The sequence below is a fragment of the Drosophila obscura genome, unplaced genomic scaffold, assembly GCF_018151105.1.
Source record: "Drosophila obscura isolate BZ-5 IFL unplaced genomic scaffold, ASM1815110v1 contig_4, whole genome shotgun sequence".
Taxonomy (NCBI): Eukaryota; Metazoa; Arthropoda; class Insecta; order Diptera; family Drosophilidae; genus Drosophila; species Drosophila obscura.
The window spans coordinates 1,648,310-1,665,191 of record NW_024542828.1 but is presented as its reverse complement, the minus strand read 5'-3'; the positions used below and the strand labels follow the sequence as shown (position 1 = coordinate 1,665,191).

General features: G+C 41.5%; 1 protein-coding gene and 1 long non-coding RNA gene across 2 annotated transcripts; one reads left to right on the top strand and one right to left on the bottom strand.

Moving 5' to 3' along the window:
• Positions 1-1,043: 1,043 nt before the first annotated feature.
• On the bottom strand, positions 1,044-5,967 carry LOC111068382 (tensin-3). Its single transcript, XM_022357831.2, has 2 exons — positions 3,681-5,967; positions 1,044-1,881 (listed from the first exon to the last, which is right to left on the bottom strand). Exon 1 carries the CDS (start codon positions 5,933-5,935, stop codon positions 3,752-3,754), a length of 2,184 nt encoding a protein of 727 aa, XP_022213523.2. The 5' UTR covers positions 5,936-5,967; the 3' UTR covers positions 1,044-1,881; positions 3,681-3,751.
• On the top strand, positions 1,782-2,317 carry LOC121404770. The gene is made up of 3 exons (XR_005968198.1): positions 1,782-1,945; positions 2,008-2,111; positions 2,206-2,317. It is a non-coding gene; the product is annotated as an uncharacterized LOC121404770 (long non-coding RNA).
• Positions 5,968-16,882: the final 10,915 nt, after the last annotated feature.

Genomic DNA, 16,882 nt, shown 5'->3' with positions numbered 1-16,882 from the left:
GATTGCTGTTTCTTTGTCGATCAATTAATAATCAAATTTAGGCAATGAACATGACGAAACAGGTTTTCGGCTTCTTTGGCTCGTGACAAATGGGTATATATGTACATACAAACGTACATTTGATATGTATATGCAAACATACATACATATGTACATAAGTATATAAAATTAGCAATCAGTTTCGAATAGAATAAAAATCATACAGAATGTTGAAAAACGCGTACGACAAATGGCTAGAAGGCTTGGAAGGAATCCAATCAATTAATTGTGGGTGCACACAAAACACAAATCTGCGAGGCATTAGCCTCAAATTTGATGTGTAAACTTTTGTAAGAATTTTTTCGGAAAGCATGAAAGCAACAGCCAGCTGCTGTCGTTCGTCGCGCAGTGTCGCTGTTCTGAAATACGAAGGCGATGACGTCACTCTTTAACAAATTGATCTCAAGGTCGAGTCGTCGGACGCCTTTTCATTTCACTTGGCACACTTGACTGCTGTATGGGGTATGGGTATGGCGTCTGCTCTACTCGTATAGACAGGGTTGGGTTGTTGTTGTGGCTGCTTCTGTGGATGCCTGAATAAATTGCATTTACTCATAAAACGAATCACTTGGGGATGGGATGATGCTCTCTCTGTGTGGAAGGGAAAAGTGCTCCACAATTTTCTATTGTTGCGCCTAGCCATATAACCATATACTATAATCGTGTGTGTATGTGAATGATTACTATACATTAACATCTCTTGTCACACGATAAGATTAAATTACAAAACAATTGTTGTGTGCAAAAGTTGGAACAGACGGAATATACCCATTCATATATGTATGTATGTATACCGCTCTATGAATATAAAACCATTAATTGTTTAACAAAAGCAACAGAGAACTCAGACTCAGCAGTTCTGCCATTTGTTTGTTTGATGTATGTATGACATTTACAGCCTCAAGCGGTTTAAAATGCATGCTAAAAGGCAGTGTCTGTATTTTCAATTAGATAACAAATTATTACCAGATGATGGAGATCCTGGAGAAAATAAGAGTATGCCATTTATTTTGTTTAACAACATTGCACTTTATTTAGATTGACTGCATTAGTAGAGCTTAACACATATGTCCATATACATACACACGAGTACGTACATGTACTAGAATTATAGTTATTTGTAGATATTACTGGTATAAATTAATTGGGTGACAAGCTGGGTTCCTATAGCTTGCACTTCGATTGGTTTTAAAGGTTTTGTTTAGCCTTAAACTGAGTTTATTCAACAAGTTTCTTAATTAACCGTTAATCATTTTAAGATTATTAGATGGATAAGTTTAATTCGTTTCGTCTGACAAGCACACACGCTGTACTGTAGCAATAGCGATAAAGAAACACCACACCAACTTCTGTGTACAGCATTAAGGTACATATATATATTTTTTTTTTTACTAATAAACGGGCAATTTAATATCACTCTCTGCACAGTGGAATAGAGCCGTTTTTCTTCATCATGGAATTAAAAAAAAGCTTCAATAAAAGGTCTATACTGTGGATATATAAACCGATATGAAGGGGCCATTTCCAAAAATATAATGCCATCCGTAGGCTCTTGTCCCACTGTGCGTTTAGTCAATTCATGATGATAATACACATGTGTACATGTGTACAACATTCGCATGTACATATGTACATATGTTTTAGCTTTGCCATAAATATGGTCGATTGCCGGTGTGTGTGCGTCTCTAAATAAACTATAGCTGACATCATTTCTGTTAACATATTCGCAGTTAAACCTCCATATCGCAAGGCGACACATTTCGTAAACAGATTTAGTTAGTAGATCTTACATCTTGCAGCACACTGGCCATACACTGCATTGCAGACACAAATTCCATTCTCCTGCAAGAGAGAGAGAGAGAGAGAGATGAAGGAGGAAATATATTTTAAATTGCAAAAAAACAAGGTCATAAATTTCAATGAACACTCTATAAGCATTATTGTGCATGTTTAATTGCTTAATTGCAGATCAAATAGATCACTCGATCGATAGAACAACCAATGGGGCCCCCAGGCCTCAATTTAGATCGGACTGGAGAGCTAACATTTTCCCCATTCATTCCCATTCAGAGGTATTACGGATTTTGCACAGATGTTGGCAGCGCAGAGGATTAAGAATTTCTCACTCTAACAGTTAGTTAAATATTAATATGATTTCATTCTTAGACTGTTATTTACAGTTACTTTTACGCATACTTCTTGATCAAGAAAGGTAGAGACCAGCAGAAAATGCTAGAAAAATAAATAAACTCAAACGCGCCTGGAATAAATTTTTGTGCTGAGGTTTTGTTAGAAGTGCGCAATTGACGCCCGCCGGCTCGTATGAATTTATTTAAACTTTTGTGCTACACACGTAAAATCGATTTCTATGAACGGCTGGGCTGTTTATTTGCATATTTTCTCTTTATAGTTCGAGCGCAAAAATTCCACAAAAATTCAAGGTGGAAACTGGCGAGCGTTCTAAAATGAACCAACAAGTAAATCGAATAAAAATATATAGTTTTCCCTATGAACAATATTTCACCTTTCCTTTGATTAAACTCGTATGCTTTATAGTCTCATAGACAAGAGATACATAGAACATATTTTTGTAGCGTTATTCCCAGACGAATGTGCGGCATTACTGGATCGATCGTCCAGCCGACTGATAAACCATTCAACGAAAATGAGCAACACAAAAATGTGTCCATATAGTGGCATGGCATGACATGGCATGGCAATGCACAGTTAAGCGTTCTGGCCTTATCAGACGACCTCAGCACTAGGCCTTGAAATGGGGGAATTAATCAAATCAAATGGAATTTGAAAGAAGTAGATTCAAATAAAATATTAAGATTGTAGGTGTGGTCCTCCAGAATTTGGAAAAAACTCTTCGATTCGAATTCTCAATCATTTATAGACAACTGACTCATGACAGAAGCTTCCGTTGCGAAAAATGGTGTAGTCAGAAACGTTAGCCAAATGCTTCTTCTATATACACGAATGTACCTATATCTGAACGTAGATATGTCTGTATATATACGAGAATGTGTGCACAGCAGTATATGGAAACCGTTAAACAAACAAACAAAGTCCGAGGCATTATGTAAAGTAAACAAATGAACGAAGACGACCGAACGGAAGGGCCCAAGAAACAGAATCGTTTTTAATAGTTTTCCGTTTTGAGCGGAGAGTGATTGAATGGATACGATACAGTGGGAGCATGCTAAGACACATAAGACACAAAAAGCTATATTGCGGATAGTTCCTGGTATCAAAATCTCATCATATAAATTTAACAAGACGAGATGAGAGAGTTTGGATTGAGCATCAGCCCTGCGCAAATAAATCTACATAGAATCTCCGAACTTTCTTTGAGCCAAGGCATCTCCAAGTAATTGTAGGAGATTGGAAGGTTTTTCTGTTTAAATGTATTTGCCTCTAGCTGCATACTTTAGGAACAGATTTCAATGACTTGCATAGACTTGAAAACAACTTGCACTGGACTGTCGAAAACAAGAAGAAATTTCGAAACTGATTTATTGGTTCACCGAGTTGAGGAATTACTGTTCTCGACAGTCACGCCTCCCAAGGTCAGCACACACCCATCATAAAATGCACTTTTATGGCCAGCAAAACTGCGCCCCCAGCAATCATCTTACCTGTGTGTGCTATGTGTGTGAGTGTTGGGTTCCACTCGGGAGAGTGTTCCTGCTGACTGCCACGCCCCACTCTATAGGACATAGTTTCGCAGCTTTTCGGTGGGAAGCGTGCGATTGGCGAAGGATACAATCGCCGCCGCCGGCTGGCTGATGGACAGATCACAGAACACATGGCACTGGTTATCCTTGGAGCTGTGCGAGCGACGGGCCACAAAGGCGAAGATGGTCTTCTTCTCCGTCTGCCCCTCGCCGGTCCACATCCGGCTCTCGGGGTCGATGGCGCAGTGGGAGATTACGTCCGCCGTGTAGTGCTTGCGGAAGAACTTCTTGCGGGTGTTGTCTGTCAGGGTTATGCCCTGCGACGTGACTTTGAAATGGACTTCAGTGGGCTCGGGCAACTTCTGCTGGGCGTACATCAGCCGTATGGCCTTTCGGATGGCCTCGTTGCCGGTCAGCGACTCTGTGTCGCAGGAGTACAGCCACAGGACATTGGTGGCTGCGCCATGGGCCAACAGATGCTGCTGAGCCGGTGTCGCCACCAGTCCCGGCACAATGTCTTCTTCCGGCAGGCGCAGGAGGCAGGGTAGAGCCAACCGGTTGATGGAATGCTCGAACACCAGCGCCGACAGCGAGGTGAAGACGGGCTCGTTGTCGCAGCCCTTCAAGCGCACACCCTCCCGAGTGGGCTCGATGAGAAAGTGACGCACCAGCTCCTGGGAACCAGCCGGCGGCTGTGCCACCCTCACCACAAGCCCATAGGCGTTCTTGTACGTGGTCGAGTCGCGCACCAAAAAGGTTCCCGGCTGTGCCGAGGCCAGCAGAGCAATTGCATCCTCCCGTGATAAATTGGCCTTGTACCAAAATTTTGCGGAGCTGCGGGCAAATCGAACGGAGTCGGCGGCCACCTCCATCGGCGAAAGTGGCAGCTCTTGCGGCGAGCTGAGGCGCTGCTGCTGTTGCTGCCTGGAAGCTGTCTGGTAGATGGACTCGGCTCCCAACTGGGTTAACGTCGTGCCAACCGTACCCCCAAATGGCGTTCGAGGAGTGACCGGAAAGGCTGGCGTTTCTGGCCGGCTTGTGGGACTAGGCGTTGTCTGGCCATAGCCATAGCCATTGGTATTTGGGTTGTTCACTCTCTTTGTGCTGGTGGCATAGATAGGCGATGATGGCGATGCCGATGGCAATGGCGATGTGGACCTGCCTGGGGCGGCTGTGGCTGTGGCTGTGGACACCTCGCGACGAGTGCGCGTGAGTGTCTCCAGGTTGCTCTGACCATAAACAGCACCCAGTTGCAGTTGCGGCTCCAACAGTCGTTTGTATGTCGCCTCCAATGGAGGTCGTTCCATGCTGTTAATTGTGTGATAATTGCGTTCCACAGCTGTGGATGCCAAGCGGCGGTTCACCACGCCATCTGGCACATCCTGATCGCGTTGCCCTCCACCCAGCTCGTGTCTGTGCTCGCGCCGCTGATCCTCGAACTGGATGGTGCGCGTATTGTAGGGCGCCGGAGCTGGCAGCGAGCTACGATCGGTATTCGTGTCATCCAAGTGGAGATTGAACTCGAAATCGTAGTTGTACTTGCTGGCCTGCCCCTGCCCGTGCCCGTTGGAATGACTGCTCCGATATCCGTTTCCAGTGCCATTTCCGTAGCCATTTCCCTGCCCGTTCGGGCTGGGGTTGGGGTAATAGTGGCGCTGCGGCGGAGTTGGCGGCACTCTCTCCCTGCCGTCCCTTTCCCGGTACTCGCTGAACACCTTATCGCGCCTCTCCCGCAGCAGCTGCTCGAAGTCATCTCTCAATGGCGTTGGCGTCGTGCTCCCCGATCTGTAGTGATACGTATTGGCTATGGTGTTTGATGCACAATTTGTTCCGTTCCCAAGTGTTTTGCGCACAAGCAAAGGGCTCGTCAGACGAGGTTGCGGCTTTATCATATCATTGGTATTATTGTTATTAGTATTAATGTTACTTTTAGGGCTGCCGAAATCAAAGTCTAGGAAACTATCCGCTCGCGTCGGCGTCGGAGTTTTGCGCAACGGGGTCGATGTTTTGGCAATTCCATAGCTGAACGGAAGAGAGTTCTCGCGCGCGTGATAAGGTATGCCATTTCCATTTCCATTCCCATTCAAACTTCCATTCCCATTGCCATTGCCGTTCACATTATAGCTTTTATAGTAATTATTATTATTATTATTGGCGCTGCTGTATTGGTATTTGTGGTCCGTCGACGTAGCACTATCTTCGTACGGCGACCGCATTGTTTCGCGAATTCGAACTGACTGAAAATATTGAGCTTCGCCAGAGACACAGATACAGATACTCTATGGCGGCAGCGGCAGTAGCAGCAGCACCACCAGCAGCAGAAGATACAACAAAATGTGAAGTCAGCGTTGGCGTTCGCTCTTGGGGCTTTTTACGCTCTCTCTCTCTCTCTCTCTCTCTCTCTCTCTATCTCCCTCTCACTCGCTCTCGCTTCCCTGGCGCTGGGCGCGCTCTCTGTGTATGTCGGTGTCTCTCTCAATGTGTGTTTTGTTGGCCAACAAACAAATCAACCTCTTCAAGTCCAAGTCGCTTGCGTCTGTATTGGCGATGCACTGTGGGGCAGTGGGGCTATTCGGTGTTCTTAGGTACTTCTTAGATGAATACCTAAGAATAAAATGAAAAAATTAACGATAAAATAATACCAAAATACCATAAAAGATCATAGTTCAGTTATCCCTTTTAAATTCCTAGTATACGAATTGGCTCTTGTCTAGACTTCTTGGATAACTTTTGGGACACACTATAATATTTAATATGCATAATTAAGTCCCAGCCATAAGCTACATATGTAAGTGTAAATTTATCTCGAGTTGCAGAACTTTCAACTTAGGGATGTACCATTAATTGATTTCAATACGTTTCCATAGATCTGGACCACTGTTCTCGTACTGCATATACACACACACACAAATATGAGGCTGCTTTGCAGAGGTGTTGGATCCCCCAAGCGAGAGTGGAAGAGCGAGCCATAGAGAGAGAGAGAGAGAGAGGCGGCGGTGATGTCATCCAAACCAATCCAATCTACGAATACACACAGAAGAGGCGAACCGAACTAATCAAAACAGGCAATCGAAGCACATAACGATTAGAGTCCCTCCCGAGATCCCGATCCCCCGCACATTTCGATTTATAACCTGCACTAATGCTGCATTTCGAATATTATTTCGAATGAGCAGCAGTCTCGCTTCAGCTGCACACCGAACAATTTCGAATTGGTATTCAATTGATAACAGCTGGGCTGTGGATCTCTTCTCTCCTGCCGTCGTCTCTCTTTGGGGGGCTTTGGCAAGAAAAATCCACCCCAAAGGCACCCAACCCACAGTACGGTCTGACGCTCCCTCTCAGTATGCAGGCCAAGCACGCTTCTGGTTGCATCTTCATGATTTTTCCACAATTAAATCTGAATGAGACGACTTTGTTTGCATCTAAATGGGGTTTCTTATCAGTGAATTGCGGTCTATTTTCCCAGCAGGTTCAGGTTGCACTTTCCCAATGAACTTTTGCGGCTACTAGAAACACACACACACACACACACGCAAAAACGAAATAGAAAGAAACACACACGTGCAGAGATGTGGACATACACAGAAGAAACAGTCGCATCGTTTTGATTTCTCAACATTTTCTTGTAGAAAGTGCTGTGGTGTGGCGGTGGGCACAAGCCCAACCACAAACGCTGTGACGTCAGTGAGGGAAAAAAAAATAGTTTGAAATAAAATATTCGCTTGAAAAAGCTGCAAAAATGCTCTGCCAATGCCAGCGACGCTGCCCGCAGAGGTGATCTTCTCCAGCATTCAGCTGTGGGTGGGTGGCTGGCACACAAACAAGTTGCTCTCTCCGTTGACCTGGCTGCCTGTCTCTGTCTCTCTCTCTGTCTTTCATTGAGCGGCCTTAGTTAGTCCCTAGTTGGCAACTCGTTTACCTTTTTTTTTTGCTTTGCTTCGAACATCTGTTCCAGTTGTTGGTTGTTGTTGCAAAATCTGGCCACTGAAACGAAGTCGAGGTATGTGGAATTCGGGAATGCCAATCATAGCTAGCCGCTTTACCATATGCTGTGACAACTGGAGATTGCAGATCCCAGCGTGCATCTAATGTTGGTAAAACATGGAAAAACAGTCATAAAGATGGTCAATTTCTTCTGAATGTGGTTTTTGGGACTAAAATGGACAAATTCAGTTAATTTTAAATCAATTAAATTTATCTGCTCCGAAAGTGGATCTATCTATCTGATTTTTTAAATTTATTTTAAATACCCTTAAGTTTAAACCCATTTAATGCATCTTCCGCCAACAGAAAAGTTATAATAATTCAAATTGCCTCATTAGATGGCAGTAACACAGAGGGTGGCTTATTTAAAATGTAAGATGGGCGCCAAATAAATTGAAGAGCTGCCAACACTTTTCTCAGACCATAGTCATTGGTGCTGCCGTACTTGATTGCAAAAATGCTGCCCTGAAATTTATCGATTATTATATAGTCAAATAATTTATTTGAAAATAAACCGCAAAAATTCAAGACAAACTCGAAATTAAACGAAAAATGATAGCTTATTATTTATAGGCTTCAACATTAAAAATTTCGAATCAACATCTGCGTCAATGTTGCCTGTCTTACCTGGCTTGCCTGAGACTTAGATAATTTAAATACATTCCCGAATCTGAATCAGATCGGAAAAAATTATTACCAAAATGAAGAAATTAATTTAATTAAGACAGAGAGAGATATGTACATACGAGGGCATTCTGATAAAAAGTCGGCCTATCTAAGAAAAAACAACTTATTTTTATACCCGTACTCAAAAAAGAGTTAAGGGGTATATTAGATTTGTGGTAAAAGTGGATGTGTGTAACGCAGAGAAGGAACATTTTCCGACCCCATAAAGTATATATATTCTTGATCAGCATCAATAGCCGAGTCGATATAGCCATGTCTGTCTGTCCGTCTGTCTGTCTGTCTGTCTGTCCGTCTGTCTGTCTGTCTGTCCGTCTTGTTGAGCGCCTAGATCTCAGAGACTATAAGAGCTAGGGCAACCAAATTTGGTTTCCAGACTTATGTGATATCCCACTGCTACAAGTGTATTTCAAAATTTCGCCCCGCCCCCACAAAAGACGAAAATCTATAGCAGGCACATTTTTAAAGATACGATAAAACTAAAAACGCAGTATCGTAGAAATTGCCCATATCTACCAGACTGCCGAATCTGAATCAGATCGGATCATAATTATAGCCAGAATGAAGAAATTAATTTTCAGTTGCTTCCCCTCCCCCTCCCGCAAACAACAACGTAGCTCATTTTCCTTCTCGCTCGCACACTCTGCCGCGTTCAGTGCGCGAGCAACCCCTAGCGGAGAAGATGTTTAATCTAAATGGTACATGTATAATATACATTTTATATGTAGAATATACACTGTAGATGTAAATGTAGATAACAGATGAAGCAAAAAAATGTAATTTTTAATTCTAAAAAACCATAAGCTCAAAAATGTATATACTGACTGAGTACGGGTATAAGTAGAGTCGCGTCCCCAGAAAACTCACACGTTCCTTCTCGTTTACCATTGGAAATCGATGGAGAAGAGATGCCACAATATTTAGAAATCTTTTCCTTGGTTTCAGTGGTGGGTTTTTTCTTCAGCAATCAGCTGATAGAAAATCCTAATCGAATAAAATATTAATTGATGGTTAGAAATGCCGATTATGCCTCGTATGTACAAGTTACAAGTCCAACCTTGATTGTTTATCTAGATTTGCCATTAATTGTATTGGCATTATATTACCCAAAACAGCTCCTACTGTACATTTAGTAATTTCAGCTTTTTGAGTTCATGAATTTCGTTTGCCACTTTAAAGCCTTTATGAGAGCTGAGAGATAACCCTTACCATACCGAAAACACACCATGCTCAGGGGCGTAGCTACGTACGTGCAAGACGGTGCGGCGCACCGGGGGCCCTTGAGCGTAAGGGGCCCCCAGGCTCATGGGCCCAGACTCTGACCAAAAAATCACCAAAAAATCTCTCACACCTCACTTCTGTTTGAAATGCAAGCATTAATTCGACTTGTATAATTAAGCGTCGTTTAAAGTATTCTTCATAAAATTCTATGGAGAAACGGCTGGAGTAACGTTCAAAACGGTAAAATATGATTTTCGGAGGGTTTATCAACCAATTTCAGATGAGCCTTTTCTTCATTAATTAATATGCACCTATAAACAAAAAAAAATAAATTTAAAAAAACGAGAAGGAACGTGTGAGTCGCTTCTATGGACGCGAGTATTCAGTCGGTATATAAATTTGTGAGCTTATGATGATGATGTTCCCCAATAGCATGGGTCCAATTCAGCAATATGATGGGCTTCTGCTTTCAATAACAATTCCTTTTCGTGCTGAGAATTACTGAAGTTTTTATTTCATCTTTTCCCTACTTATAGGGCTGAAACTTAGTATATAATGTACATAAAGTGTACATAGTGTTTCGACACCGGAGACTGCTGGCTTCGGTCCTCGCCGGATGTTGATTCGAATGTGTGTACATTTGAATCTCTGCTGTTGTGGCGGAATGTGCTGTCGCAGACGATGTCCGGGTTGAACGTTCTCTCTGCGTTTTTAGTTCTATCGTATCTTAAAAATTGTGCCTGACACAGATTATCGTCCTTTGTGGTGGAGGAAGGGGGCGGGGCGAAATTTTGAAATATACTTGTAGCAGTGAATTCGTCTGGAAACAAAATTTGGTTGCTCTAGCTCTTATAGTCTCTGAGATCTAGGCGTTCATCAAGACAGACAGACATACATAGAATCGGCTATTGATGCTGATCAAGAGTATATATACTTTATGGGGTCGGAAACGCTTCCTTCTCTGCGTTGCACACATCCACTTTTACCACAAATACAATATACCCCTTAACTCTTTTTTGAGTACGGGTATAAAAAAAACAAAATAGCACAAGAAGAAAATACCTGAAGACCGCCAAGAAGTCGCCAAGAAAAGAAATGCAATCCAATAAACCAAAAAAATAAAATAAAAGCCTCCACTGGAACAAGCAAAAAGGAGTTTAATTTTCAGAGGTTTTCCTTCGCTCATCAGATCAGAGCAGAGCAGAGCGGGGAGTGTTCTGAATATATGTATTATAGGTATTATAGGTAGATAATTTCACACTCTCTATGAGTTGCTTTAGAACTTTTCTGTGCTGCTTTCTGAGGCATATGAGTGAAATACAGTCAATGGATTACCTTCAGGCGTATCTATCAGAAGTTGCTGAGACTTCGAAGTCAGAAGTGTGGCGTTCTGCTGCTTTCAATTTGAAAGAAAACACAAAAAATTCTACCAAAACATAAACTGACAAAAATCAATAGATTTTGCATGTGTTTTACTTGCTTGGAAAAGTATTTCATCTAGTTAGCATTTACTTTTCTGTTCGTATCGTTTGATTTGAGGCTGGGCAATATTTCATTCTAACACTGATTTTCGACCTGTACGGTAGTTTTTATTTATTTTTTTTTATTTGACTTAGCGTAAAACAAAATTTCGATCTTGTAAAAAATTTTAAGTTTTAAGTTTACTCAATTCCCATTAATTCCCATGACTCGCGTCGCAGGACTCAGCCGCGGTGGTCAGGCCCCCCCCCCCCAAAAGGTGCAGCAATTGAAGATGCCACTGGTGCTTGCGCTTGGGCCTGCAGTTGACACAGTAGCAGGGCTGCATAGAGGGACTGATGGATGTAAGGCTGTCGCATGACGTCCAGCACCTGCTCCAGTTGGTCTTGATTGTTGGTGCCGTTGGCGGGCCCTCTCCTTCAGTGCGGTCCCCCTGATTGATAACGGCCTGTATATTGGCCTTCAACCGTTCGTTCTTCATTCTCAGTGTCTCTATCTCCCTTTTCAGATGTCTATTTATCGGTTCCGTTCTCTTCTTGGGCTCCTTTTTAGCAGCGGAGGACTCCGAGGGCCCCAGCTGCTTTGTCGTGGCCTCTTTTCGGCTGGGAATGGCCGTCTCAATGCCAACGACCGTCTCGTTCAGCAGCTGGTAGCTATCGTTTAACGCCTCCACGTCCCCTTGGTCCCAGGATAGTTCGCTCCAGCTCGCGGCAGCGCACATCTGACATCTGACTCAGAGTGGGGCTTGGAAATGTTTAAGCTAATCCTGGTGCGAACAGTGCAGGTATTCCTGTTCGTCGGGATGACGTGCTTTCCGGATGTGCAATGCCCCTCGTTACGTGGCCAAGATCCACGACTTAGCCAGTGATCAATGTTAGAGATTAATTGTTTATGTATAAATTTTATGCATATCTATATAAATTTTAATAATATTATATATGTGAAAAAAGGTAGAGGAGAGGGGATGATGGTAGAGGAGAGCAAAGATAGCCAAACGGGTAAAAAAAAACCAAATAAAAACGAGAAGGAACGTGCGAGTCGCTTCTGGGGACGCGACTCTACTTATACCCGTACTCAGTCAGCATAAACATTTTTAAGCATATGATTTTTTAGAATTTTAGAATTAAAAAAAAAATTTTACATATAACATTTTTTTGCTACATCTGATATCTACATCTACAATGTATATTCTACATCTAACATGTAGATTGTACATGTTCCAATTAGATTCTACATCTCCTCCGCTAGGGGTTGCTCGCGCACTGAACGCGGCAGAGTGTGCGAGCGAGAAGGAAAATGACTTGCTTGAATGCGTCAGGAGGGGGAAGGGGAAGCAACTGAAAATTAATTTCTTCATTCTGGCTATAATTATGATCCGATCTGATTCAGATTCGGCAGTCTGGTAGATATGGGCATTCTCTACGACACTGCGTTTTTAGTTTTATCGTATCTTTAAAAATGTGCCTGCCACAGATTTTCGTTCTTTGTGGAGGCGGAAGGGGGCGGGGTGAAATTTTGAAATACACTTGTAACAGTGGGATATCACATGAGTCTGGAAACCAAATTTGGTTGCCCTAGCTCTTATAGTCTCTGAGATCTAGGCGCTCATCGAGACAGACAGACAGACATGGCTCTATCGACTCGGCTATTGATGCTGATCAAGAATATATATACTTTATGGGGTCGGAAACGTTTCCTTCTCTGCGTTACACACATCCACTTTTACCACAAATCTAATATACCCCTTAACTCTTTTTTGAGTACGGGTATAACGAGAAGGAACGTGTGAGTCGCTTCTGGAGAAGCGACTCTACTTATACTCGTACTCAGTCAGTACATACATTTTTTAGCATAATTTTTTAGAATTTTAGAATTAAAAAAAATTTGACATTTTACATTTTTTTGCTACATCTGCTATCTACATCTACAATGTATATTCTACATCTCCTCCGCTAGGGGTTGCTCGCTCACTGAACGCGGCAGAGTGTGCGAGAGAGAAAGAGAATGAGTAGCTTGGTCGCTACTGGTAGGAGGGGGCGGGGTAAACAACTAAAAATTAATTTCTTCATTCTGGCTATAATTATGATCCGATCTGAATCAGATTCGGCAGTCTGGTAGAAATGGGCATTCTCTACTATACGTACGATACGTTTTTAGTTTTATCGTATCTATAAAATTGTGCCTGCCACAGATTTTTGTTTTTTGTGTGGTCGGAAGGGGGCGGGGCGAAATTTTGAAATACACTGGTAACAGTGTGATATCACATGAGTCTGGAAACCAAATTTGGTTGCCCTAGCTCTTATAGTCTCTGAGATCTAGGCGCTCAACAAGACGGACAGACAGACATGGCTATATCGACTCGGCTATTGATGCTGATCAAGAATATATATACTGGGGTCGGAAAGGTTTCCTTCTCTGCGTTACACACATTCACTCTTACCACAAATCTAATATACCTCTTAACTCTTTTTAAGTACGACTGTAAAAATGTAATCTATCGGAAAAAGTCGGTTCTGTTTGAAGCGTAAATAAAAAGTTAAATTTTGTCGAGTATTGTAATTTTGTTAAATGTACAATAAAGTTTTTTGAACACATACATTTTCAAATAATTAATTCGATTTACGTCATGACCTAATACCAAAACCACACTAGTCAACACTAGAATTAGGCTGTGGCTCAAAATAACTTTTTCTTATAGATTTTGGGGTTTAAAAATTTTTAACGAATTATGTTTTTTTTATAGAGTACTTTCTGGTATTTTTTTTGTTCTTTTTCAGAGGTAGTGCTTCTATTTTTCACAAAACTTTAATATCTTATATCTGGTTGCATAGAACTTTGCAGTTCTGAAAAACTGACAAACGCAGCTATAAATCCGACCCAGACTCTTTGTATCTGCAGTTTAACGCCTGAAAGATGTTAAGCTTTCAAATTCAAATTTCATCATTTTTTGCGGTATATACTTACATAAGTTATGTGAAAACGAGAAGGAACGTGTGAGTCGTTTCTGGGGACACGACTCTACTTATACCCGTACTCAGTCAGTATATACATTATTGAGCTTATGATTTTTTAAAATTTTAGAAAAAAAAAAAAAATTTACATTTTACATTTTTTTGCTACATATTCTATCTACATCTACATATACAATGTATATTATACATCTAACATGTAGAATGTACAAGTTCTAATTAGATTCTACATCTCCTCCGCTAGGGGTTGCTCGCGCACTGAACGCGGCAGAGTGTGCGAGCGAGAAGGAAAATGAGTTACGTTGTTGTTTGCGGGAGGGGGAGGGGAAGCAACTGAAAATTAATTTCTTCATTCTGGCTATAATTATGATCCGATCTGATTCAGATTCGGCAGTCTGGTAGATATGGGCATTCTCTACGATACTGCGTTTTTAGTTTTATCGTATCTTTTAAAATGTGCCTGCCACAGATTTTCGTTCTTTGTGTGGGCGGAAGAGGGCGGGGCGAAATTTTGAAATACATTTGTAGCAGTGTGATATAACATAAGTCTGGAAACCAAATTTGGTTGCCCTAGCTCTTATAGTCTCTGAGATCTAGGCGCTCAACAAGACGGACAGACGGACAGACGGACGGACGGACGGACAGACGGACATGGCTATATCGACTCGGCTATTGATGCTGATCAAGAATATATATACTTTATGGGGTCGGAAACGTTTCCTTCTCTGCGTTACACACATCCACTTTTACCACAAACCTAATATACCCCTTAACTCTTTTTTGAGTACGGGTATAAAAAGCACTAATTTCATGTACAATTATTTTTGAGTCGTTTTGGTCAAACGGCTGCAAATTGACCGTTTATCCATAAATTCTAATGAACAATACCTTAAACGACGCCAAATTAATGCATCTATCTAAAACCAAAAATGTTGGCCAAGAATTTTTTTTTTTCGACTTTTCCCGAGTTTTTAAAGTCAACGAGAAGGAACGTGTGAGTCGTTTCTGGAGACACGACTCTACTTATACCCGTACTCAGTCAGTATATACATTATTGAGCTTATGATTTTTTAGAATTTTAGAAAAAAAAAATTTTACATTTCACTTTTTTTTGCTACATCTGCTATCTACATATACAATGTCTATTCTACATCTAACATGTAGATTGTACATGTTCCATTCATATTCTACATCTCCTCCGCTAGGGGTTGCTCGCGCACTGAACGCTGCAGAGTGTGCGAGCGAGAAGGAAAATGAGTTGTGTTGTCGTTGGCGGGAGCAACTGAAAATTAATTTCTTCATTCTGGCTATAATTATGATCCGATCTGATTCAGATTCGGCAGTCTGGTAGATATGGTCATTCTCTACGATACTGCGTTTTTAGTTTTATCGTATCTTTAAAAATGTGCCTGCCACAGATTTTCGTTCTTTGTGGGGGCGGAAGGGGGCGGGGCGAAATTTTGAAATACACTTGTAGCAGTGGGATATCACATGAGTCTGGAAACCAAATTTGGTTGCCCTAGCTCTTATAGTCTCTGAGATCTAGGCGCTCATCGAGACAGACAGACAGACAGACAGACAGACAGACGGACAGACAGACATAGCTATATCGACTCGGCTATTGATGCTGATCAAGAATATATATACTTTATGGGGTCGGAAACGTTTCCTTCTCTGCTTTACACACATCCACTTTTACCACAAATCTAATATACCCCTTAACTCTTTTTTGAGTACGGGTATAAAAACCAGATTTGAAAAAATTCTTTAAAAGAAAATGACACCATTAAAGAAATAATAAAGTACTACAAAAATTTGTAAATCCCGAAATCTATCAGAGAGTCATTTTGGTTCACAGCCTAAATAAAAAGTTCAATTTTGTCGAGTAGTGTTATTAATCCATAAAGCTCACACAAAACCCTCTTAATGATTAAGTATCTGACTAAAGGTTGGGCCCCAATTTTTTTTTTTGCACAAGGGCCCTACCCTACTTAGCTACGCTACTGTCCATGCCTTTTGTTTTTTTTTTTCAATACTGCAACGATAGCATTAAATCTGTTTGGAAAATTCAAAACCAATGTAGGCACGGCTTAAAGACAGTATTGTTGGCGAGTTTTGGATTTTTTTACCTGAATACGGTTAACGGTTTTCAAGTTAGTCCACTATATGTAAGGGAAGTGCCTTAATTTTGGATATAACGGTATATCGCGAAAACTCGATATGATAGGAAAAAACCAAGTACAGGGTTGTATTCAGCGTCCCCGACTACCTTAAAAACAACATTCAGTTCTTAATCAACAAAACCCTTGTTCCCTTGTGTAATCATTCCTGCTATAACGTACATTAGAGGATAGGATAGGGTAGGGAACGGGATGCAGAGTGAATAGGATCGACTTGTGCTTTCGATCTACATATGTATGCTTTATTGAAGGCCACGTGCACACACTCACAGTGCCCTGGGTTGGGTTATTCTGATTGAAGATGTTCATGAATTTCACCTCTTGTTGCAAAACATGCGAATCTGATCATTTCGGATCTAGTTTTATACCCTTTTATTAAGGCAATGTGTACATAAAGTAGATGCATGCTGTTATCCATCAAATAAATAGGTGTATACAGGTATAAATACAGCTTTAGTCTTTGGATTCTATTTAATTTAATCCTTCCACAATCTGTTGACATTTTGCGGAGGAATTGGCTTGCATAGAAAAATACTATCAATTTCTGTGCATTTGAAACATCTGATTGAAGTGATAATATCCTCTGCAAGGGTATATATCTGTATGTACATATGTACCCTTCGTTCTCCCTACAAATTTCTGC

Excerpts from the sequence above, each read along its gene's own strand:
- LOC111068382 (XM_022357831.2), bottom strand. The coding sequence starts at position 5,935 with ATGCGGTCGCCGTACGAAGATAGTGCTACGTCGACGGACCACAAATAC.